Raw genomic sequence first — 25,654 nt, 5'->3', positions numbered from 1 at the left:
AAGAATCCAATTTTCGAAAGGATTCAGTTGACGACAAGTAAACCCTGATCGCCCTGACAACATCCAAGGAATGCAAAGCAAACTCCTTAGGATGCTTAGGGTTCGCACAGAGCGAAGGCAAAACAATGTCCTCATTAAGGTGAAAATCAGAAACCACCGTCGGAAGAAAGGATGGATTAGGCCGCAAGACCACCTTATCCCTATGAACCACCAGGTAAGGGGAGCGGCAGGACAAATCCGCCAACTCCGACACTCTGCGAGCAGAAGTGATTGCCACAAGAAAGGCAACCTTTTTAGTCAGCAGAGACAACGAGATTTCCCTGATGTTTTCAAACGGGGAATGTTGCAACACGGACAGAACCAAGTTCAAGTCCCATGGAGGTAGAGGCGCCCTCCGAGGATGGGCCAAGTGATGCACTCCCTGAATGAAGGTGCGAATCAAAGAATCAGACGCCACGGGGCGCTGGAAAAGGACGGCCAGAGCAGAGACTTGGCCCTTAATCGTGGTCAACGCAAGATGTTGGTCCACACCAGACTGAAGGAAAGCCAACACTCTCGCCACTGAGTATGAACGAGGAGAGACGCCCCTGGACTCACACCAGGCAAAATAAGCTTTCCATCTACGGTAATAAACCTTACCAGACGAGGCTTTTCTAGCCTTGAGTAAGGTAGGAATGACCTCTGAGGAGAGACCCCTGTCTCTCAGGACCTGGCTTTCAACAGCCATGCCGTTAAAGCCAGCGACTGTAAAGCAGGATGGAAGATCGGTCCCTGAGACAGTAGATCTTCCCGCATTGGTAGCCGCCAAGGAGGCTCGACGGCCAGGTGAACGATGTCCACGTACCAGGACCGGCGTGGCCAGTCCGGCGCCACCAGAATCACCAATGTTGGTTCCGAGGCCAATCTGCAAAGGAACCTGGACAACAACTGAATCGGAAGAAAGGCATATATCAGATGATACTGATGCAAAGGCACCACCAGCGCATCCGAGGCGTCTGCCAGAGGATCACGCGTTCTTGCCACGAACCTTTCCACCTTGTGGTTCAGCCGAGACGCGAACAGATCCACATCCGTGGATCCCCATTTCGCGCACAACATCTGAAACACCTTCGGGTGCAGGGACCATTCCCCCTGGTCCAGGGTCTGGCGGCTCAGATAGTCCGCCTGCCAATTCTCCACACCCGGAATGTGAACTGCCGATATTGCCGGGATGTGAATCTCGGCCCAAGACAGAATACTGGTCACTTCCTGGGCCGCCCGGGCACTCCTGGTGCCCCCTTGGTGATTGATGTTAGCCACTCCTGTGGCATTGTCCGTCTGCACCTGTACAGGGCAGCCCTGGAGACGATCCGACCAATGGAGCAGGCACAGCCTGATCGCTCTCAATTCCAATATGTTTATGGGGAGGGAGGATTCCTCCACCGACCAAGTGCCCTGGACAGACAGGTTGCCCAGGACTCCACCCCAGCCTGACAGGCTGACATCCGTGGTATTACTGTCCACAGTAACGGCCGAAAGGATTTTCCATCTGGATCTTCTGTGGGACTGGAGCCACCACAGAAGATCCATTCTGGCGACTCAGGGACACCCTCAGATCCAAGGACTGAGGCAGTCTGTCCCATCTGGCCAGGATCTCAGCTTGGAGAGATCTCGTGTGAAACTGTGCAAACGGCATTGCCTCGAAGGCTGACACCATCAACCCCAGGGACCGCATACAGGTCCTGAGTGACGAGGATTCGTTGTCCCTGACGGCCCTGACCTCGTTCTGCAGGGTCCGGAGCTTGTCCTCCCGCAAGAACACCTTTGCTTGAGCAGAGTCCAGAACCATTCCCAAGTATGGGAGATAAACCGAAGGAGACAAGGTCGACTTCTGCATGTTGATGGTCCATCCGAACTCCTGAAGCGTCTTAACTGTAGTGGACAGATCGTGCAGCAGGCTCTGGCTGGCACTTGATCTTAACAGGAGATCATCCAGATATCCCAAGACCGCAATGCCCTGTGCCCGTAACAGGCCCAGAACAGAAGCCAGCACTTTGGTAAACACCCTTGGAGCCGAAGCGAGACCGAAAGGTAACGCCACAAACTGATAGTGTTCCTCCGCGATAGCGAATCGGAGGTACCTCTGATGACCCTCGAAAATGGGGATTTGTAGATACGCATCCTTCAGGTCGATAGAGGCCAGTAGTTCGCCCGGACTCAAGGAGGCTACCACCGAGCGGAGCGATTCCATGCGGAACTTCCGAACGTGCACAAAGCGGTTCAAAGCTTTTAAGTCCAGAATTGGACGCACCTTGCCCTCCTTTCTGGGCACAGTGAACAGATTTGAATAAAACCCCCGAAACCTGTCCCGATGAGGCACCGGGACGATCACCCCTTGGGCGAGAAGATCTTGCACTGCCTGATACAGGTCCTGTAACCGCCCTGGGGTCAAATGAAGATTTGAGGGAAAGAATCTGTCCGCCCGCCGCGAAAGGAATTCGATCTTGTAACCTGATCGAATGATTTCCTGAATCCACCTGTCCGGAATTCGGAGCAGCCAAGGTTGGAGGAAACCACGTAAACGTCCCCCCACCCCTGAAATGGGTGAGGACACCCCATCAGGCAGAGGCGGACTGGGCCACCGCACCAGCATGGCCGGATTTAGGTTTGCTCGCCCAGGGCTTTCTCTGGCCACCCTGGCCCTTGAGGGGTTTTCCCTTGTTCTGTGCCTTGAAGGCACGAAAGGACCCCGGATTTGGTTTAAAGGAGGGGCCCTGCTTACCGCGGAAAAACTTGCCCTTAGGATTCTGGGGCAGCAGAGTGCTCTTGCCCCCAGTGACCCCCTAAACCAATTCATCCAGAGATTCCCCAAACAGGCGAGACCCCACATAGGGGATTTCAGCCACCGTTTTCCTTGAAGTCTGGTCACCATATCAGGCGACGGTTAATCACTGCGACACTGGACAGGCGCGCAGCTAAAGGGGCCTCATTCAAGGCCCCATCACACAAATACATGACCCCTTGATAAATCTGGTCCACCATCGCCACGGTAATAGGGGGAGCAGAATCAGCCATGAGGGTGCGTCTTAGCGCCTTAGTCCAATTCTCCACGGCTTGAGCCACCAGGACAGAGGCGAAAATAGGCTTCAGCAGGGACCCCACCACCATGTAGGCATTGCAGGCAAGGGATTCCATCCGTCTATCCGTAGGATCCCTGAACACCGGAGAATCTTCGGTGGGTACCAGAGTAGCCTTCTTTAACCTGGCCACAGTGTGATCCACAGTAGGAGCCACACACAAGCGCGAATCCGTAGGAGACGCGAAGGGATAAAGGAGCTGAAACTTCTTAGGCACCACAAAGGTGCGTTTTAAATGACGCCATTGATCATTCACAGTAGCGTGAACACCTGCGCCGCCTTGCTGGTCCTGTGTGTACCAAAAGAGGACACAATTCCCGGAGGATTGGGCTCATCCTCCAAATGTAGTGTTTCTTTAATGGCAAGAATCAGCGCATCCATCGCTGTACGGTCTTCAGCCGTCCCAGGGGAAGAATCATCCACCCCTGCAACCTCCGCCTCCCCCTCAGACAGAGACGAGCGAGACCCTGCAAGGGACATGCCACCTACGGCAACCATGTCAGATTCAGAATCAGAAGACAAGGAAAAACAAGGCTTTTTTCTGTCAGCACGTTCAGTCATCAGAATATCCACTTTGGACACCAAAGTCGCCACTGCAGCAGACAATGTGGTCAGAGCAGAAGATTCAGAGGAGCCCGAATCCCCCACTAAGGCTGAGGGAAATTTGCTGTCCTGAGATTCCATGGTAAAAAAAAAAATTCCCCCTTTTTAAAAAAAAAAAAAAAAAAAAAGGTACTGGCCCTTTAAATGCGCCACGGACCCCCGCAGCCCACCGCTACAAGACTGTGACAAACAGACCCCTGAGCAGGATAAACTGACAGCCAGAAGGATTTGCACACAAAAAAAGAACAGCAGACAGACCCCCACAAAGTGCTACCACCGCAGCCGATCTTTTCTGAGCAGAAGGAGGAAGTGATGTCACCGCAAGAGACTGAAACTGAGACTGCAGGCCAAGGAAAAATGGTTGCCTATAGAAGTAATAGGAGGCTTCGGCAAGATGGCCGCCGACATGTGCTCGGAACGAACGGTTTGCCACACACAAGATGGCGCTGCAAGGCGCCAAAAACACAATACATTCATGCTGTTTAAGCGCCCACAGTGAAGCCAGACATGCTGCCCACACCTAAAATGGCGGACCGGCAGAGTTTTACCCCACAGCGGTCGCCACACGAGTCTGTACCTCCAAGAAACACCCTAAGGTGACACAGAAAAGGGACCCCCACAACCCACACAGCGCACAGACTGTGAGAAAAAACCCCCGCAGGGACTGGGATCAGGGAGCCCAAAAACCCACAGACATGAGGGGATAACACAGACACACAGGACTGCCAGCCCCAGACAGAGGCCCCGCACAGAATGTACTTACCTGTACCCGATGGCGCGGGGTGCCTCTCATCGACGGGAAACCGTCCACCCTCAGATGGCAGGGGTGCCATCAGCCAACAAACGCAGGACGCCAACAGTACACGGAGAACCGTAGGGAGACGTCCAGGCAAGGTAGCCACCTCGCAGGCTTGCATCCCTGAGGACAGGGATGGGTTGTTTGTGAGGCCAGGGCGAACACATAGCCTGCTAAACGCTCAATGGTGGGCTGGGATTCCATCAGGCCCTCTGTCCTGGAAAAACCAAGACGACCAGTCCGACTCCCAGCTCCGCAACGCCGTCATCATCTTGAAGAAGTGATTAACTAAAAGCTGAGAAAATAACAGCTAGTAATGTGAAGAAAAAAACACATTCCCTGAAATAAAATCATAAAATCATAAGAAAAAGAAAGAAGGCTGAGACTGTAGCCTCAGCACAGGGAGAACCTATCTCACTCCTAACTAGACAGAAGACAAACTGAGTTGGGATGGCTGATAGCAGGGGGGGTATTGGACCAGTGGGGCAGCCCCCATAGGTGTGTCTATGTTAATGCTTTGTTTTTAACAAGTCTTATGCCTAGCTTGCTCCTATGGATAAGAGGTCAATACCCATTGGTGAAGACTGTATGAGTGAGCGGCGACTGTCGGAGGACGTAAGAGAAAATTTTAAAAATTACCTGAAGCTTTACCTGCTGGCTCAAAATCATGAAGTGAAATATTAAACAAATGAAAACAAAAACAAATTTAGAAAAAATCACGTACAAATCCATTACACAATTCTGTTAAAGTGTTGCTAAACCCATAACAGTAAAACCAGTCTGTATATGCAGTAAAGCATGCTTGTTATACTCACTTTGGAACCTAAGGGGTGCAAGAGAATTTTTTTTTTCTTGGAAGGGTGCATGTGATTGACACAGGACCAATCAGCACTGTCCAGACAGAGGATTGGGGTCCTGTAGCCTCATAGAACAGTCAGAGTAGAATGAACTCCTCCTACAAGCTTTAACCAGACACTAATAGAAGTCACAAGACTGCTTTATACGGCTCATGAGAAAAGGTATTTAGCAGTTTATATTTACCAAAATATTTGCATTTCAATGATTGTGTGCTGTGGGAGAACAGATATAGTGAATGCAAGCTCCTGGGTTTAGTAACACTTTAGACTAGTAGATAAACATAACATTGTTGGATGCTTTAAACATACATTTTTTTTAAAGGCGTAATTTTCATTCTTGCCTGTGTTCATCAGATTTATGGGAATTAAAAACAGTGTCAAATAGGACAAGGGTCTGGCTACTGTCATGGCTATTTGAAGGAAACACAAACTTGGATAAAAGTTACTATTAGTTTAGTAAAGCAGTCACATAATGTTCAATGTCTTACTAATGAAATAGACCCTTACCTCATAGGGCTTTGTACGTTCAATAAACTCTTTTGATGTGATAGTTTCCTTTACAAGTTTGGCAAATTGGGGGCAGATGTCTACAGATTTGAAAAGCATCTGAAATCAAGATAATAAAATCAGATTCTCTGCAACATTCAAGGAAAATTTTATTTTTAGTATGAGTTCAGGAGATCTCAGGAAATTCAGTTCACATCAGCTTTTTAGAGTTGAAAACAATGTCTGGTAGGCCCAACAAACACAGATGAGATGTTGTCAAAGAGAAGACTTTGGAACTGTAGCATACAATTTTTTGCCAAGCAGTGTAATCAGATACAGATAAGCAGCTACTCCCACAATATGCATGTTGCTGATGTATGTGTATTGAATGGAATTCTAGTTACCTTACCACAATTGAGGCTAGTTTTTTTTTTTTTTTTTTTAAATCAGAATAAGGTAATGATGTTCATTATGCTCATCTTCATGTCACCGATATAGACATCTTTGTTGAGCCTCTGGCCGATTGCCCCACGTACATTTACTGCAGGGCAGGGGCTTCCCTGTGCAGAATCACGTACCTGCACATCATTCTGCAATTCACACACACGCGCCACCAGTGACCCCCTCCCACTGTGATCGGACACAGCGGGAGCCAATGAGTGGGGAGACAGGCAGAACGCCGAGCTGCCTTGTTTACATAGGCAATATTACTGTGACAAGGGAAGGCTGTGATCCTGTGCTCCTACAAAGCAGGAACACAGATCTCTGCCTTGCCACAGTAAAATCACCCCCACACAGTTACTAAGCACTCCCTAGGAACACATTTAACCCTTTGATTGCCCCTGATGTTAAGCCTTTCACTGCCAGTGTCATTACTACAGTGACAGTGCATATTTTTAGTACTGATCACTGTAATAATGTCACTGGTCCCCAAAAAGTGTCACTTAGTGACGGATTTGTCCATTGCAATGTCGCAGTCCTGCTATAACTCGATGATTGCCACCTGTAATGGAACCACAATCCACACTGTGCTTGTGGGCTTCCATCAGAATACCGCTTCCTCCAGTCTGAACATATATATCAGATATTACAGCCGCCCTACATGCAAAACTAGACGGATCTCAGCTTGTATAGATCTGGAACAACAACAATTTTTATTGAACAGACTCGCACACAACTAACGTGATTCCGATATTCAAAAAGGGCCAGAGGCATATCCCAGGAAATTATAGGCCTGTCAGTTTGACATCAATAATATGTAAACTTCTGGAGGGGATGATAAGGGACTATATCGTAAAGTATGCTAAAGACAACAACATCATCAGCAGTAATAAGCACGGGTTTACAAATGGGCGTTCTTGTCAAACCAATCTCTTAACATTCTACGAGGAGGTGAGCTGTGAGCTAGATAGGGGCAGACCAGTGGATGTGGTGTACTTGGATTTCGCTAAGGCGTTTGATACAGTTCCCCACAAGCGCTTAATTTATAAAATAAGGTCTGCAGGTATTGACAGCAGGGTTTGCTCTTGGATACGAAACTGGCTAAAAGGCCATGTCCAAAGGGTGGTAATAAACAGCGCTTACTCAGACTGGTCTGAGGTTGTAAGCGGGGTGCCCCAGGGCTCAGTCCAGGGACCAACCTTGTTCAAATTATTCCTAAACAGCTGTCAGGAGACTAGCCAGAGGAGAGTTGCCCGTAGGCCTGGCATGGTGGCCAATTTCCAATATGGCCGCACTCGCACAAATGCACGCACACGTATTGCGAACGCACGTTCACTATGGCAAAGACGTGTGTGTGCTGGCTCACACAATGCTTGTCAGATCTTGGCGCCCTCTGGCCTTTAAAAGAGGGACTGCAGCACATGGACATTGCTGACTGATCTTCAGCTTCCTGTTTCCTGTTCTTGTGTGTGTGCTTATGCTTCTGATCATCTGTTACCGACCCGGCCTGCCTTTGGATACCTCTTGTTATTCCCCCAGCTCTGACCTCGGATAGCCCACGGATCTGCTCTTGCCTCTTGTCCTGTGTATGACTTCGGCTTGCCTGACTACGTCCCTGCTCTTCTGTCTGCTGACCACTGGCTTACTGACTTTGGCATCCATCTCTGACTACGTTTCCTGCTTCACCCTGTCTGCTGTGATCCACCTTGGTGCCTACCTGCAGTACCCAGCCTGCTGTACCCACCTGCAGTACTTACCTGTTGCTCCAGCCTGCAATACCTATTTGCCATATCCAGCTTACTGGAGCCACTACAACCTGTTTCCTGCTGTGTGCAGTCTGCACCATCATCAGCTCCACTGGGTCCTACTGCTCACCTCATCTGGTATCCACCTGCGGAGAGATCTCCACACCTGCATCTCTCATCCGTGGCACAGCCTGCAATCCCTGCTTCTTTGGGCTTCGTGTTCCCTGTTTCCACCTTCAGGGACACCGAGCACCTAGCCGCAAGGAGAGCCCTCTCAGCATTTCGGCTTCAGGACCAGGTACGTGACAGTATCAGTCAGCCAAAAGATGTCTGAAGCCGACAGAGGTGCGTCTCCATTAGAAGCTCTGTGCCAACAAGTCGCAGCCATCACGCAAGCCATAACAAATCTGCAAGAAGACTATGATCAATTGGAAGGTCGTCTGCAGAGTCTATACACTACTCCTTTTCCTACCGACCAGAACCCGGAAAATACAGCCCCAGCCTCAGCTTCTGCTGCCTATAAACGCACAGCTGTCGCACCAACGATAGTGGTACCTCCACCCGAACCAAGGGTCCCCATACCTGAACGTTTCTCTGGGGACCGAAGAAAGTTCAGGGCTTTTAAAAACGCTTGCCAGTTGTATCTAGCTCTGCAACCACAGACTTTTTCTCTTGAAACCGTTAAGGTTGGCTTTGTCATTTCTCTGCTCACAGATGAACCACAATCCTGGGCCCATTATCTTTTGGAGCAAAAGAACCCGGTCCTCAACTCAGTCTCAGCTTTCTTCGAAACTATGTCGCAACTTTATGACGACCCCCAGCGAATGGCCACGGCCGAGGCAGCCCTACACACACTACAACAAGGGTGCCGGCCTGTTGAGGACTATACAGCTGAATTCTACAAATGGTCAGCAGACACCGGCTGGAATGAGGCCGCATTAAAGTACCAGTTTCGGCTCGGCCTATCTGAAGCACTTAAAGACGAGCTGGCTCGTGTCGACACCCCTGCCACTCTGGAACACCTTATCAAACTGTCCATCCAGCTTGATCGCCGACTGCGGGAGAGACGATCCGAACGAATTCAGTCCTCCAGACCTACCTGGATGCTACCCAGAGTTCCCCCAGCAATCCACTCTACGCCTGTTACCTCTTCTTCCTCAACACCCCTAGAGGGAGAACCAATCCAGATTGGACTGATGCATTCTGCCCTAACTCCCGAAGAAAGGACACGCCGTCGGCAAGCCAACCTTTGCCTCTACTGTGGAGGGGCTGGACATTTTCTTTGTAATTGCCCTGTGAGACCCAGTAAGCCCCGGCTTCCTGGCCCTGCCTACTCTCCAGTCACCGGGATTCACCCAGCTCACCTACTTCTACCCATCTCACTACAGGTGGCGGATAGGGAAATCAAGTTTCAGGCCATAATTGACTCCGGTGCTTGCAGTTGCTTCCTAGATCTTGCTCTAGCCAAGAAATTTAGCATTCCGCTTAGACCTAAAAGACTGAGCCTTACTGTTCACCTGGCAGATGGCACCATCCCCACATCGGGGCCCGTCACCCAAGAGACTGAACCTGTTATGACTATAACTGACTCTGAACATCAGGAATTCCTGTGCTTCGATGTCCTTCGCTCCCCCATATTTCCTGTGATATTGGGCATCCCCTGGCTGCGAGCCCATAACCCCAGGATTGACTGGTCTAAGGGGGAGATCATATTTTCCTCTGCCTACTGCCGCCAACATTGTTTTGTACCTGAGTCCCTGAGCTCTTCCAGTTGCATGACCATCCAATCAGTATCGGATAACAGTCAGCTTGTCCCATCCAGCTACCACAACTTTCTAGACGTGTTTGATAAGAGGAGAGCCGATGTCTTGCCTCTGCATCGGCCCTATGATTGTCCCATAGAATTGCTGCCAGGTGCAGAAATTCCCTTTGGCCGGATATTCCCGTTATCCGAGGTGGAATTGGAAGCTCTACGTCTCTACATTGACGAAAATCTAAACAAAGGATTTATTCGTCCATCCTCTTCCCCAGCAGGCGCGGGGATCTTCTTTGTTGAAAAGAAGGACCACACACTTAGGCCCTGTGTGGACTACAGAGAATTAAATAAAATTACTATTAAAAATCGATATCCACTTCCCCTAGTACCAGAACTTTTTCAAAGATTTAGGACTGCCCAAGTTTTCACAAAACTAGATCTCCGGGGTGCTTATAATTTAGTCCGGATTAGAGAGGGGGATGAGTGGAAGACAGCTTTCCGAACCCGTTTCGGACATTTTGAGTATCTTGTCATGCCCTTTGGACTGTGTAATGCCCCGGCAACTTTCCAGCATTTTGTAAATGACATCTTTAGAGAATACCTGGATCACTTTCTGATTGTGTATCTTGACGATATTCTTATTTTCTCTGCATCACTCGAACTACACCGTGTACATGTGAAGAAAGTCTTATCTACACTTAGAAAACATGGACTCTATGCTAAAGCAGAGAAATGTGAGTTCGAGAAACAAGCCATCCAATTCCTGGGGTTGATAATATCCACCAATGGAATCGCCATGGACCCCCAGAAGGTGTCTTCTATTCTTGAGTGGCCTGCTCCAGTGGATAAAAAAGGAATCCAAAGATTTGTAGGATTCGCTAATTTCTACAGAAGGTTCATCAGAGGGTTCTCAGCCATCATTGCCCCCATCACTCAATTGACACGACAACACTCTCGATTTCAGTGGTCTCAGGAGGCCCAGGAAGCCTTTGATAAACTTAAAGCCCTGTTCACTTCTGCTCCAGTATTACAGCACCCAGAACCCACTCTACCCTACGTCCTGGAGGTAGACGCCTCGGAAGTGGCTACTGGAGCAATCTTATCACAGCGCCAAGGGCCTAAAGCTTTGCTCCACCCAGTAGCCTTCTTTTCAAGAAAATTAAGTCAAGCAGAAAAGAATTATGATGTCGGTGACCGGGAGCTGTTGGCCATCAAGGCGGCTTTAGAAGAGTGGCGATATCTGCTGGAGGGTGCAGCCCACCCTGTGATGATCTTTACCGATCACAAAAATTTGGAATACCTCAGGACTGCCAAACGGCTTAGACCCCGGCAAGCACGGTGGGCCCTGTTTTTCTCCCATTTTAACTTTCACATAACCTATCGGCCGGGGTCCAAGAATAGCAAAGCTGACGCTCTCTCTCGAATGTTCCCGGAAACTCCTGAAGTAGCATCTTCCAGCACAATCCTGTCCTCCCAAAATTTTTTACTAATACTACCTAATCTAAAGTCAGCCATACAGCTAGCATCTGCCCAATGCCTGGAAACTGAAGTTTCAGCTTTAAGGAAGCAAGATGGATTCTTCTGGCATAACGATAAAATTTTTGTACCACAAGAGACCAGGACTTTAGTCCTTAAAGCATGCCATGATCATCAGCTAGCCGGTCATTTTGGGGTACACAAGACCATCGAACTTGTCCAACGTTCCTTCTGGTGGCCAGGCTTGAGCCAGGACTGCAAAGATTATGTTGGTTCCTGCACAACTTGCCTCCGCAGCAAAGGGAGTAACACTAAAGCCTGGGGCCTGTTAAGACCATTACCGGTCCCGGACCTTCCCTGGAAAATGCTGTCCATGGACTTCATTGTGGATCTACCCCCTTCTGAGGGATTCACTTCCATTTTTGTAATAGTAGACCGATTGTCTAAAATGTCACATTTTGTACCGATGGTGGGCACTCCCTCTGCCGCAGACACCGCCCATGCCTTTATAAAGGAAATAGTAAGGCTCCATGGTCTGCCCAGAAACATAGTCTCTGACAGAGGAGTACAATTTACCTCCAGGTTCTGGAGAACTCTTTGTAGAGCCTTAGACATTGACGTCTGCCTATCCTCGGCCTACCACCCCCAAAGCAACGGCCAGACGGAAAGAACCAATCAAACCTTGGAACAGTACCTTCGATGCTTTTCCACTTTCTCACAAGATAATTGGGTATCTCTGTTACCCTGTGCCGAATTTGCCTATAACAATTCAGTTCATGCTGCCACCAACCAGACTCCATTCTGGGCCAACTCTGGGTACCATCCATCCTTTCTACCTGACGTGTTGCCTGAAAGTCCTGTGCCCGCAGTTCAAGACAGATTAACCTCCATCTTAACCAACTATCAGGTTCTTCAGGAAGCCATTTCAAAAGCTCAGGAGGATTATAAAAGGTACTATGATAAGAAGAGGAGGGGGAATCCAGTTTTGAAAGTTGGAGACAGGGTCTGGCTATCTACGGCTAATTTGAAACTCCCTTGCCCTTCACGAAAACTGGGTCCAAGGTTCATTGGGCCATTTGAGATAAGGAGAGTGATAAACCCTGTGGCCTTTGAACTGAAACTTCCACAATCTTATAAAATCCACCCGGTTTTTCATGTGTCTCCTCTGAAACCTGCCTCTTCAGACCATTTTCCGGGAAGAGAAGACCCACCACCACCACCACCGGTTACAGTGGGCGAAGATACTGAATTTGAGGTAGAAACAATTCTTGATTGCAGGAAGAGAGGAAGGCAAACTCAATATCTTGTCAGATGGAAAGGTTACCCCCCTGAAGAGAATTCTTGGGAGCCCGAAGGGAATATTCATGCTCCCAGATTGTTGCTGGAGTTCTTCAACAGAAACCCTGAAAAGGTATCGCGTTTGGGCATCCGGAGGCTGCCCGTAGGGGGGGGGGCACTGTCAGGAGACTAGCCAGAGGAGAGTTGCCCGTAGGCCTGGCATGGTGGCCAATTTCCAATATGGCCGCACTCGCACAAATGCACGCACACGTATTGCGAACGCACGTTCACTATGGCAAAGACGTGTGTGTGCTGGCTCACACAATGCTTGTCAGATCTTGGCGCCCTCTGGCCTTTAAAAGAGGGACTGCAGCACATGGACATTGCTGACTGATCTTCAGCTTCCTGTTTCCTGTTCTTGTGTGTGTGCTTATGCTTCTGATCATCTGTTACCGACCCGGCCTGCCTTTGGATACCTCTTGTTATTCCCCCAGCTCTGACCTCGGATAGCCCACGGATCTGCTCTTGCCTCTTGTCCTGTGTATGACTTCGGCTTGCCTGACTACGTCCCTGCTCTTCTGTCTGCTGACCACTGGCTTACTGACTTTGGCATCCATCTCTGACTACGTTTCCTGCTTCACCCTGTCTGCTGTGATCCACCTTGGTGCCTACCTGCAGTACCCAGCCTGCTGTACCCACCTGCAGTACTTACCTGTTGCTCCAGCCTGCAATACCTATTTGCCATATCCAGCTTACTGGAGCCACTACAACCTGTTTCCTGCTGTGTGCAGTCTGCACCATCATCAGCTCCACTGGGTCCTACTGCTCACCTCATCTGGTATCCACCTGCGGAGAGATCTCCACACCTGCATCTCTCATCCGTGGCACAGCCTGCAATCCCTGCTTCTTTGGGCTTCGTGTTCCCTGTTTCCACCTTCAGGGACACCGAGCACCTAGCCGCAAGGAGAGCCCTCTCAGCATTTCGGCTTCAGGACCAGGTACGTGACAACAGCATTGAGGACGGGATCAGTAGTTCGTTATCAGTTTTTGCAGATGACACAAAATTGGCCAGGGCAATAACTGCACAGCATGAAGCAGATATCCTACAGAATGACCTGGACAAAATAACGGAGTGGGCAACTATATGGCAAATGAGGTTTAACGTGGAGAAGTGTAAGGTTTTGCACTTGGGGACTAAAAACATGAAAACACAATACACGTTAGGAGGGGAACCCTTGGGGGAATCAAAAATGGAGAAAGATCTGGGAGTCTTGGTTGATGATAGATTAGGCAACAGCATGCAATGTCAAGCGGCAGCTGCCAAAGCCAGCAGAATATTAGCATGCATAAAGAAAGGGATGTATTCCAGAGATAAGACTATAATCCTTCCACTTTATAAAACTCTGGTCCGACCGCATCTGGAGTATTCTGTCCAGTTCTGGTCGCCAGTCCTGAGGAGAGATTTGTTGGAGCTGGAGAGAGTCCAGAGAAGGGCAACTAAATTGATTAGGGGGTTGGAGGACCTTAACTATGAAGATCATCTGCAATCGCTCGATTTATTCTCCCTGGAGAAGAGACATCTGAGGGGGGACATGATAGGGGGACATGAAATTACTTAATGGGGATCTCAGCTTAGAAAGAAAACTGTTCATTCGAAGGAATTGCATGAGGACTCGAGGACATACAATGCAATTAGAGGAGAAGTGTTTTAACCTCAGGCAACGAGGAGGGTTCTTTACTGTTAGGGCTACAAGATTGTGGAATTCTCTACCACAAGAGGTGGTTTCTGCGGGTAGTATGGTGGCTTTCAAAAGACTCTTAGACTTACATCTCAAGGATCAGGACATTAAGGGCTATGTGAGATGATTACAGCCACGCACACCTACACAGGTTGAACTGGATGGACTGTTGTCTTTATTCAACCTCACCTACCATGTAACTATGTAACAATATATACCACATAGGAGGACATCCCCCTCCTGATCAAATTACCCTGCCAGGTTAGGTGCCTGATTACGTTATCCTATGCAGATGAAATTGTGTACAGAAATATAATTAACCTGAATTACCTAGCCATCTGGACAGAAACAATAGGTGAATGGGAATTCACATCTGCACAATGTTATAATTAACACGTTAATTAACTCAGCACTGCAAAAAGGCTAAAACAAAATACATTACATATTATCCGAAGTATAAACACAGAACCCACAGTAGACAATAGATGAGTAAATCAGCATAATCAACAATGTGTGGAAGACAGGTGGTTGAGCTGATGATATTAGCATCTGCTATGAGTCTGACTGTGTGAAGCAGTCTCCTATTGGCAATAGCCAGCTAGGCCTTTACCATGGATCCTAGGCCTAGAGTCCCAGAGTCTTCATATATTCCTTCAGGTATATTGTTGATTAATATTACTGTCCCATTTGAAGTAATCCAAACCATATTCTCAGTGTCCATTAAGTAGCTGCCCATCATTTTCCTGGTCATCCTGTGCCCCTAATAGACACAGGGTAACTTACACATAAGAGGGGCCTAGGGAGCTGAGAGAGGAATTTTTCAACCTCTCGAAGGTAAGCTGAGTTCCACTGCCCCCCCAACCAATGTGACTCCTTTCACACCACCATTACTAGTAAAAAAATCCATAAATCTATCCCATAGATTATAGACGCTATAACTTTTGCGCTATAACTATAACACGCTACAATACGCTATAACTTTTGCGCAAACAAACCAATATACACTTATTGGGATTTTCTTTTTACCAATAATATGTAGCAGAATACATATTGGCCTAAATTGATAAAGAAATTAGATTTTTTTCCCCTTTTTTTTTGGATAAGTTTTATAGCAGAAAATAAAAAAATACTGTTTTTTTTTTTTTTTTTTTTTTTCAAAATAGTCGTTTTTCTGTGTATAGTGCAAAAAATATAAACCACAGAGGTGATCAAATACCCCCAAAAGAAAGCTCTATTTGTGATTAAAAAAAAGGACATACATTTTATTTGGGTACAGCGTCGCATGACCGTGCAATTGCCAGTTAAAATAACGCAGTGCTGTATCGCAAAAAATGGCCTGGTCATGAATGTGGGTAAACCTCCTTGAGCTGAAGTAGTAAAGGTGAGGTACCTGTAGCTAGGCAGAAGAAGCTGGTCCATAGTGGTCTAGTGCCTTTACTTGCCAACTGGCCATTAGCAGAGTGAAAAGGAGGGGGAGAAAAGTACTGAGCCTACATTTTTAGGCCTCATGCACACTGGAAGTTTTTACAGCTGCTGTTAGGGGCGTTCAGGCAATTTTTTTTTACAGCTTAAAAATGCCTCTCCCTGTTATTCTATGTGTCCATGCACATATAGGCTTTTAGGAACTGTAAGTGGCATAGACGTTTTCAAGCTGCAAAAAAACACCAGGGCCAGTGCATTCTGCAGCAGTAGCGTTACAGCTGTAAAAATGCCTGACACAGGACAGCATTTTTAAGCTGTAGTAGTTGATTTTGGGAATGGAAAATAGAAGAGGGCAGAGAAATGCTGCTAAATGCTAATGCGACTAAACGCTAATGCAGCTAAATACTCATTAACACCATTGCAAGTGCTTCTAAATCCGTTTTTAAAGCCACTTCTCTTCTGGCATCGGTACTGGCTTTGCAGCTCATTTTGTAAAATGCCTTGTGTACATGAGGCCTTAAATTTAAGAATCTCTGGACCATGGGCATAGGGGTAAGTTTAATGTACACCACTACTTTTAATTTGCTGTGGTACAGGTAATTGATTTTTATATAGAGGTGGTCATGAAGTACACAGAAATACATTTTAGACAAGAAAGAGAGGTTATATTGCACTATATTATATTTATATACAAACCCGATTCCAAAAAAGTTGGGAGACTGTACAAATTGTGAATAAAAACAGAATGCAATGATGTGGAAGTTTCAATATCTTATTCAAAATACAACATAGATGACATATCAAATGTTTAAACTGAGAAAATGTATCATTTTAAGGGAAAAATACATTGATTTAAAATTTCATGGCATCAACATATCTCAAAAAAGTTGGGACAAGGCCATGTTTACCACTGTGTGGCATCCCCTCTTCTTTTTATAACAGTCTGCAAACATCTGGGGACTGAGGAGACAAGTTGCTCAAGATTAGGAATATGAATTTTGTCCCATTCTTGTCTAATACAGGCTTCTAGTTGCTCAACTGTCTTAGGTCTTCTTTGTCACATCTTCCTCTTTATGATGCGCCAAATGATTTCTATGGGTGAAAGATCTGGACTGCAGGCTGGCCATTTCAGTACCCGGATCCTTCTTCTACGCAGCCATGATGTTGTAATTGATGCAGTATGTGGTCTGGCATTGTCATGTTGGAAAACGCAAGGTCTTCCCTGAAAGAGATGACGTCTGGATGGGAGAATATGTTGTTCTAGAACTTGGATATACCTTTTAGCATTGATGGTGCCTTTCCAGATGTGTAAGTTGCCCATGCCACACGCACTCATGCAACCCCATACCATCAGAGATGCAGGCTTCTGAACTGAGCGCTGATAACAACTTGGGTTGTCCTTGTCCTCTTTAATCCGGATGACATGGCGTCCCAGTTTTCCAAAAAGAACTTCAAATTTTGATAAGTCTGACCACAGAACAGTTTTCCACTTTGCCACAGACCATTTTAAATGAGCCTTGGCCCAGAGAAAATGCCTGTGATTCTGGATCACGTTTAGATATGGCTTCTTTTTTGGCCTATAGAGTTTTAGCTGGCAACGGCGAATGGATTGTTGGTGGATTGTGTTCACCGACAATGTTTTCTGGAAGTATTCATGAGCCCATGTTGTGATTTCCATTACAGTAGCATTCCTGTATGTGATGCAGTGCCATCTAAGGGCCCGAAGATCACGGACAGCCAGTATGGTTTTCCGACCTTGACCCTTACGCACAGATTTTGTTCAAGATTCTCTGAATCTTTGGATGAGATTATGTACTGTAGATAATGATAACTCCAAACTCTTTCAAATTTTTCTCTGAGAAACTCCTTTCTGATATTGCTCCACTATTTTTCGCCACAGCATTGGGGGAATTGGTGATCCTCTGTCCATCTTGACTTCTGAGAGACACTGCCACTCTGAGAGGCTCTTTTTTTACCCAATCATGTTGCCAATTGACCTATTAAGATGCAAATTGGTCCTCCAGCCGTTCCTTTTATGTACATTTAACTTTTCTGGCCTCTTATTGCTACCTGTCCCAACTTTTTTGGAATGTGTAGCTCTCATGAAATCCAAAATGAGCCAATATTTGGCATGACATTTCAAAATGTCTCAATTTCAACATTTGATATGTTATCTATATTATATTGTGAATAAAATATAAGTTTATGAGATTTGTAAATTAGTCCATTCCTTTTATACTCACAATTTGTACAGTGTCCCAACTTTTTTGGATTTGGGTTTGAAATATATATATATATATATATATATATATATATATATACATACATACATACACAGTATATATATTATTATATTATATATATTATTATTATTATTATGATTATTAAATTTATTGATACCTCAATTATATGCAAAAAATAATCCATGTAAATTCCCTAAGCAAATGCATAAAGCAAAACTCCCACCATAAAAATGGACAGATCTGTCTCCAGAAACACAGACGACTTGAAATCACCCACATATCATATCACACACGAAAGGGAATAACCTCCTGTTTCTTTGAATTGAAGGCCCTTTTCACATAGTTACATAGCTACATAGTTACATAGTAGGAGAGGTTGAATAAAGACAAAAGTCCATCCAGTTCAACCTGTGTAGGTGTGTGTGGCTGTAATCATCTCACATACCCCTGAATGTTCTGATCCTTGAGATGCACATCCAATAGTCTTTTGAAAGCCACCATACTACCCGCAGAAACCACCTCTTGTGGTAGAGAATTCCACAATCTTGTAGCCCTAACAGTAAAGAACTCCCCACGTTGCCTGAGGTTAAAACGCTTCTCCTCTAATCACATTGTATGCCCCTGAGTCCTCATGCAATCCCCATCAAATCACATGATCACGTTCTGATCAGATCCATCCGTCTGAATTTTGGGCAGACCTGAGCAGAAGCTCCATGTTTGTTTATGAGCAAGTGGCTGTAAATGGTGAGCATCGCACTGAAAAAATGGTGCAGGTACATTTGTTTGATTTGACATGAAGAAAGACAATGCACATTTCAAGGGCACACAAGTCCTTTTTGTCAAGACAGGCCTTGACAAAGAGGACTTGAATTTCCTCAAAACTTGAGCTACAGGTTTCATGCAGTACTTACCTTTCTTCGTATCTAGCAGCACTACCACTGGATATGAACCCCAAAAATTTGAAGGTGTTTGCTTTGTTTGTTTTTAGTTGCAATGTCAGCCAGTCCTAAAAGATGTGCACCTCAATGTACATGCATGAACTTGCATGTGATAATGTAATCCTAGTGTGGTTGAGCCCTTAATTAGTATTTCTGTTTCTAATATGTTTATTGGTTTTAAGAACAAACATGAGATAACAACAGCAAGCTTGTAAAATTGCCCACACAGGGGCTAAAAAATGGGTAAACATCACAAATGAGCAATTAAGCTAATTAATTTGCTAACCAAAGTGATACAAGTTTGAAATTAGGGGATGATACTGAGAAATAAAAACTGCGAAACTACCATGTCCTCAAAATCTTCGTGCGATCGGGGTGGTTGAAGGGTCATAGGTAAGAGAGAGTGGGAGAGAGGGAAAGGGGGTAACTCAGACACGAGAGCCTCAAAGGGAGAAATTATACAAGGCCCCCAAACAGGTCGATTGGCATGAAGGGAACCCATAAGAGATCAGTATTTCTTTTTTTTATAAGTGCTATTTTTTAATTTATGCCTATGTACAGTATTTGTGGGGTTGTAAATATTGTATATATGTGTTTTTATTAATACACAGTGTATTTATTAATACACTGATGTTTGTTATGTTTAAATTAATCAAGGCACTTTCTGTAAAACTCCAGCCAATAAATGTCAAATGCCAAACTTCAAGTAGCGGAGTTCCGGCCTCAAAAACTTTTTTTTCGATAAAAATACCCCTGGGACAGTCAGGGTTCGTGTATTTCAGCAATGATAGCCTCTGAACTGTCCCCGGTTTCACGTACCTTTTAGAAGAAATAATTACCTTGAAAATGTCTTGTCCAGCGCTGCCATCTCAGGTGTGGGCAGCTGAAGCCAGAGCGTCCTCTTCCATGACCTCTTCCGTATCCTCTTCCGTGTCCTCTTTGGTCCCAGAATGCCCTGCACCGGCCCTGCTCGTCACTTCCGGTGCAGGCACGTCATCCCTGCACAGCTTCTGGGCATGCCCAAAAGTTATTTAGCAGGGAATGACGCGCCTGAACCGGAAGTGACGAGCAGGGCCAGTGCAGGCGCATTGACTCCTGGGAGCGATGATGTTTAGCTCCCAGGAGTCAATGCAAGCAGGAAGTGACGGTGCGGGACACGGCCGCAGAGGGAGGAAGTGGAAGGAAGGTAAGTATATTTTCTTCAAAAACAAGGTAAGTAAAGTTTTTCAGGTTAAAAAAACCAAGCGGATGGTGCAAAGTTGTTTTTAAGGGTGGAATTCCGCTTTAGTCCAAGTTGAGTAGAAGTATGTTTTTCCCTCTTGGAAATAAATCTGCTTTGCTGACTTACACCTTCTTTCCTTTTAAAGAGCCCTGTCATATAGATTAATCGTTCTGTATTAAAAGGAAAAAAAGGCTGATTCCAAGGTCCTCACAGCCCTACCTTCCACAGCAATAAGCTGTTTACATAGGTTTATGTTTTATTTTAAAGGAGAACTCATCCTTTCAAATTATAGGTGAGCCATTTCTAATTTAATTCCAACTCCCCATTGCCCCTTTCTGTGGGGGTTCCCCAAGGCACTGTTCTTGGACCCCTCCTCTTCTCTATCTACACTGCCTCCCTCTGCCACTTGATAACCGCCCACGGTTTCCAATGCCATCTCTACGCCGATGACACTCAAATCTATCTGTCTACTCCTCACCTCACTCCTTCAGTCTCCTCTCGCATTGCTAACTTACTTACTGACATATCAACATGGATGTCGCACCACTTCCTCAAACTAAATCTCTCAAAAACTCAGCTGGTAATTCCCCCCCGCCCGTGCCCCCCTCCATGACTTTTCCATCAAAACTAGTTATGCAACCATCAATCCCTCCCCTCATGCCAGGGTACTAGGTGTATTGCTAGACTCTGACTTATCCTTTCAGCCCCAAATCCAATCATTGTCAAAAACTTGTAGACTTCACCTCCACAACATCTCTAAAATTTGCCCCTTTTTAACAACTGAAACCACCAAGCCACTCATTCACTCCCTTGTTATTTCTCGCCTCGACTACTGCAACTCCCTTCTCATAGGCCTACCACTTCATAGGCTATCCCTTATTCAGTCCATCATGAATGCTGCTGCCAGGCTTATCCACCTTACCAACAGCTCAGTGTCTGCCTCCCCTCTCTGCCAATCCCTACACTGGCTCCCGATTGCCCAGCGAATTAAATTCAAAATACTAACCATAACATACAAAGCCATTCACAACTCTGCCCCGAGCTACATCACCAATCTTGTCTCCAAATATCACCCAAACCGTCCTCTCTGCTCCTCTCAAGACCTCCTACTCTCAAGCTCCCTTGTCTCCTCCTCCCATGCTCGTCTCCAGGATTTCTCCAGGGCCTCTCCCATCCTCTGGAATGCTCTACCTCAACCTGTACTGCTATCTCCTACTCTAGCTGCTTTCAGGCGATCCCTGAAAACGTATCTTTTCAGGGAAGCCTATCATACCTCCAACGAATCTTCCATCAGCTCATTCCCTACTCTTACAACCTCTTGTAACACCTGCCCCACCCCATTAGATTGTAAGCTCTTCTGAGCAGGGCCCTCTTAATTCTCTTGTATTTTATTGTATTGTAACTGTATTGTCTCCCTCTAACATTGTAAAGCGCTGCGTAAACTGCTGGCGCTATAGAAATCCTGAATAATAAATAATAATAATGCGGTGCGAATCACATGCGATGTCTGGCATCGCACTAGTGTGAACCAACACTTATGAATCAGCAGCTGACTAATCACTATGTTCTATTCTACCTGGACTGGATCAGCCAGAATATGAAGCAGCTGTTCATGGCAACCAACCAGCTTCTAGCTTTCATTTTCAATGCTTCACTGATCAAGCTGAGACTAGAAGCTGATTGGTCACTATGCAGAGCTGCTCCAGATTCTGTCTGCTCCATTGTTATACTCATTAGTACTTCCATTTAGGGCAGTATTCAACCTAGGGCAGTATTCACCCTGGAACACAGGCTGCTTGCGGTCCAGGAATTAGTTGCTGGGTGCATACTGCCCTTAGGCTCCATTCACACCGGAGTGTATCAAATTACTGACGTTTTTTTCCAGCTTTTACAAGATTTTTTAAAGCATTTTAGAAGTGTATTACAAATATTACAAGCGTTTTACAGCTTCAGGCGTTTTTGTTTAGCCAATAGAAAGCACTAGGGGGAGGAGAGGGAGAGGAAACTAGGAGTGGAGAGCTGCTATTTTAGCAGAAAAACGCTCGTAAAACTCACATCAGGCGTTTCTATTGAAGTCTATGGGGCCAAAAACACTCGTAATCTGCCAAAAAGAAGCTCATGTACTTTTTTTTGAGCTTCAGGCGACAAAACACTTGAATGTGAACAGGGGCCATTGAAATTAATCGGATTTGGTTTGTTGAGTGTTTTAGAGCTACAAGCTTCAAACAGAAAATCGCTCAGGTGTGAACAAGGCCTAAATGTGCATACAGCTTGGTATAAATCCCAGTCCCATCCAGCTGCAGCAGCTGTCAGACTCTTAGAGTTTGACAGGGTGACGGCTACGGTGCTGGATGGTTGGCCTGTACCCTCCAGCTGTAGCCTAATGCTGGAGCCTCATGCATCGGGGGCTAAACAACCACAATGAATGAGGCCCCATGCTGGGACTAAATATGTAGGTACAGTAGGCAGTCTGTTTCGCTTCGCACTTAACCTATCCCAAGGTCCTTTGAATAAAATAAGTTATTTTAAGGTTTAGTTAAATCTTTGCAATGTGTATGGTTTACTTGGAATAGATTTTTTTCTACTATTCAATCAATTTAAAAGAACCATGTTTGAGTATGGGCAGGTATGGGGGAGAGAATGGCAGTCTTAATGTACCCATAGACTTTATTTGGTATTCAGATGGGTAATCAAAGAGCTGCATAGTGCTGATTATTTATTCAATTTATTTGAAAGCTCAGATTTGTCAATCGTACATGCTTATGCTAACAGAGTTGCGGGGATGCTGTAAGCACTGGCTTATCATGGTGAACTGTAGCTGTAAGGGCTCTTTCACATGGCCGCTCCGCTTGTCCGCAAATCATCCTATTTTTTTGCGGATGATTTGTGGACATAATGTAAGTCAATGGCATTGCGGATGTCAGCGGAATACTATCCGCTGACATCCAATTTTCTTCCTTTCAGTTCTGTTCCGTTTTTTGGAACGGATCAGAACCCTATTTTTCCTCCGTGTAAAAAAACGGAAAGGAAGGAAAATCGACACCGCTGACATCCGCAATGCCCATAGACATACATTATGTCCGCATATCATCCGCAAACGGATAGGATGATATGCGGGCATACGGAGCAGATGACACAAATGTCATCCGCTCCGAAAAAAATAAATAAAAATAAAGTCCCGCAGCGGACAAAAACAGCGGAGCGGCCGTCTGAAAGAGCCCTAAGGATATTTATTAAAACCTGATCTCATGTTCCCACAAAATAGTTGTCAGACACTGCTGTTAATGTCAATTGAAAGACATGAGGTTGTTGGCTGATAAAAATGTCAATATTCAAGTGGGTTTGTTACCCCATTTCATATTCCTGATATGTGCCTGGTTGTATATAAAAGTATCCTGTTCTCTTTGTATTGCTTCCTTTGTGTGAAATCTCTGGTGTTCCTGCAAGTCCCTCTGCCATCCTATTAAAAACGGACCACACTAAACAGGAGAACACACCATGGTCAGTTCTCTAGCTGTGCTGGGAACTCAGCCTGCTATCCTCCAATGAGCAGACTTATCCAAACATGCCCCCCCTACACAGCCATTCACTGGGAAGATCAGTGTGCCTTTGCTTCTCTTCCCCCCAGACCTTATGCATCTGAGAACAGAGGGAATGTGATCATTTATAAAAAAAAAGGGGAAACTAGAGTTTTTGTAAGAATTTACCGTAAAACTCTTTTCTCTGAGTCCTCCGACAGTTGCAGCCCCTCGTACAGCCTTCACGAGTGGGTAATGGCGCCCTCTGCAGGAGCACGCTAGGCAGTTTTAAATGTTAATAAAAAACTTTCTACACTTAGGCACACCTCCAGGGGGCCATTATCCTGATCCAGTTACCACTGACCCTCAGGTTGTAGCAAGCAGTACCAGAAGGCAATAACCCCAAGATCCAAAAAAAGACCAGAGGGGCGGGGGCTGCGACTGTCGGAGGACTCAGAGAAAAGAGTTTTATGGTAAGTTCTTACAAAAACTCTATTTTCTTTTACGTCCTCCGACAGTCGCAGCCCCTCATACAGCCTTCACAAGTGGGACGTCCCAAAGCAGTGCAGGTGTGAGGGGTGGGAAGACGCAACCTACCGAAAGGTAACGTATCAACCAGGCCAGAAAAAAAACAACTGAGCCAACAGGGCAACAAAGCTCAAACAGGAGCTAACCCAGAACAACAAAAAACACCCCAGGAAGAGACAGAAAAAAACACATCTCTTCAAACAACCGCCGCACTTTGTAGCCAAAGGAAGCATCCGAGGATGCCATCACATCAAGTTTGTAGAATTTTGTGAAAGTGTGCACAGACGACCAGGTTGCCGCTTTGCACACCTGAGCCGCAGAAGCCTGATGGCAAAAAGCCCAAGAGGCACTGACAGCTCTAGTAGAATGTGCCTTTACAGGGAAAGCAGGAACCTGACCCTTGATAGAATAGGCTTGAACAATCGTCTGTCTGATCAATTTAGAAATGGTTGCCGCGGACGCAGCCGAACCCTTCTGAGGTCCCTCAGGAAGGGCAAACAGAGAATCAGACTTTTTAAAAGACTCTGTGGCAGAGAGGTAAACCCTGACCACCCAGACCACATCCAAGGAATTCCTTGGGATGCGAGGGCTTCACACAAAGCGAAGGCTACACAATATCCTCATTGAGGTGGAAAGTCGACACCACCCTGGGGAGAAAAGATTGATTGGGTCACAGAACCACTTCATCCCTATGAACCACCAGATAAGGTGAACGGCAAGACAGAGCCGCCAACTCAGACACCCTGTGAGCCACTAGAAAGACAACCTTCTGGGACAATGCAGGCAGAGGAATGCCTCTGATGTTCTCAAAGGGAGGCTGTTGTAAAACGGATAACACCAAATTCAGGTCCCAAGGAGGCAAAGGAGCCTTCCATGGGGGAGCCAGATGCCGCACCCCTTGGATAAAGGTACGAATTAAGGAATTAGTCGCCAAGGGACACTGGAACAGAATGGCCAAGGCCGACAACTGACCCTTTATCGTGGTCAGTGCCAAACACTGATCCACACCTTCCTGCAGGAAGACCAAAATCCTCGCCACCGAAAAGGAGCGGGGATGAAACCCTTGTGACTCGCACCAGGCAATATCGCCTTCCAGGTGCGATGGTAAATCTTTCTAGAGGTAGCTTTCCGAGCCTTCAGCAAGGTAGGAATGACAGCATTCGGGAGATCCTTGTCCCTCAAGACTTGGCTTTCAACAGCCATGCTGTCAAAGCCAGAGTCTGTAAAGCAAGATGGAAGATCGGCCCTTGAGACAGAAGATCGTCTCTCAGCGGAAGCCGCCAGGGAGGCTCGACGACCGTCTGCACGATGTCTGCGTACCAAGACCGACGCGGCCAGTCTAGGGCTACCAGAATGACCTGCACCCGTTCTGAAGCCAACCTGCGGAGGAACCTAGATAACAGTTGAATTGGAGGGAAGGCATAAATCAGCCGATACCGGTGCCAAGGCACCACTAACGCGTCCGTGGCGTCCGCTGGAGGATTGCGGGT

At 46.4% G+C, this 25,654-nt stretch overlaps 1 protein-coding gene across 1 annotated transcript in view; it reads right to left on the bottom strand.

Annotated features, from left to right (window-relative positions):
* The window catches only part of LOC309556067 (prostatic acid phosphatase-like), a 163,292-nt gene that overhangs the window by 61,111 nt on the left and 76,527 nt on the right, over nucleotides 1-25,654 (bottom strand). The window contains exon 5 of the mRNA XM_082258379.1: nucleotides 5,880-5,978. Coding sequence (XP_082114505.1) covers nucleotides 5,880-5,978 — 99 coding nt within the window. The remainder of the gene's footprint in view (nucleotides 1-5,879; nucleotides 5,979-25,654) is intronic.

This window comes from Pelophylax lessonae, assembly GCF_965119305.1.
Source record: "Pelophylax lessonae genome assembly, chromosome: 5".
NCBI lineage: Eukaryota > Metazoa > Chordata > Amphibia > Anura > Ranidae > Pelophylax > Pelophylax lessonae.
Note: the sequence above shows the minus strand (reverse complement) of the source record. Positions and strands in the feature narration are given on the sequence as shown.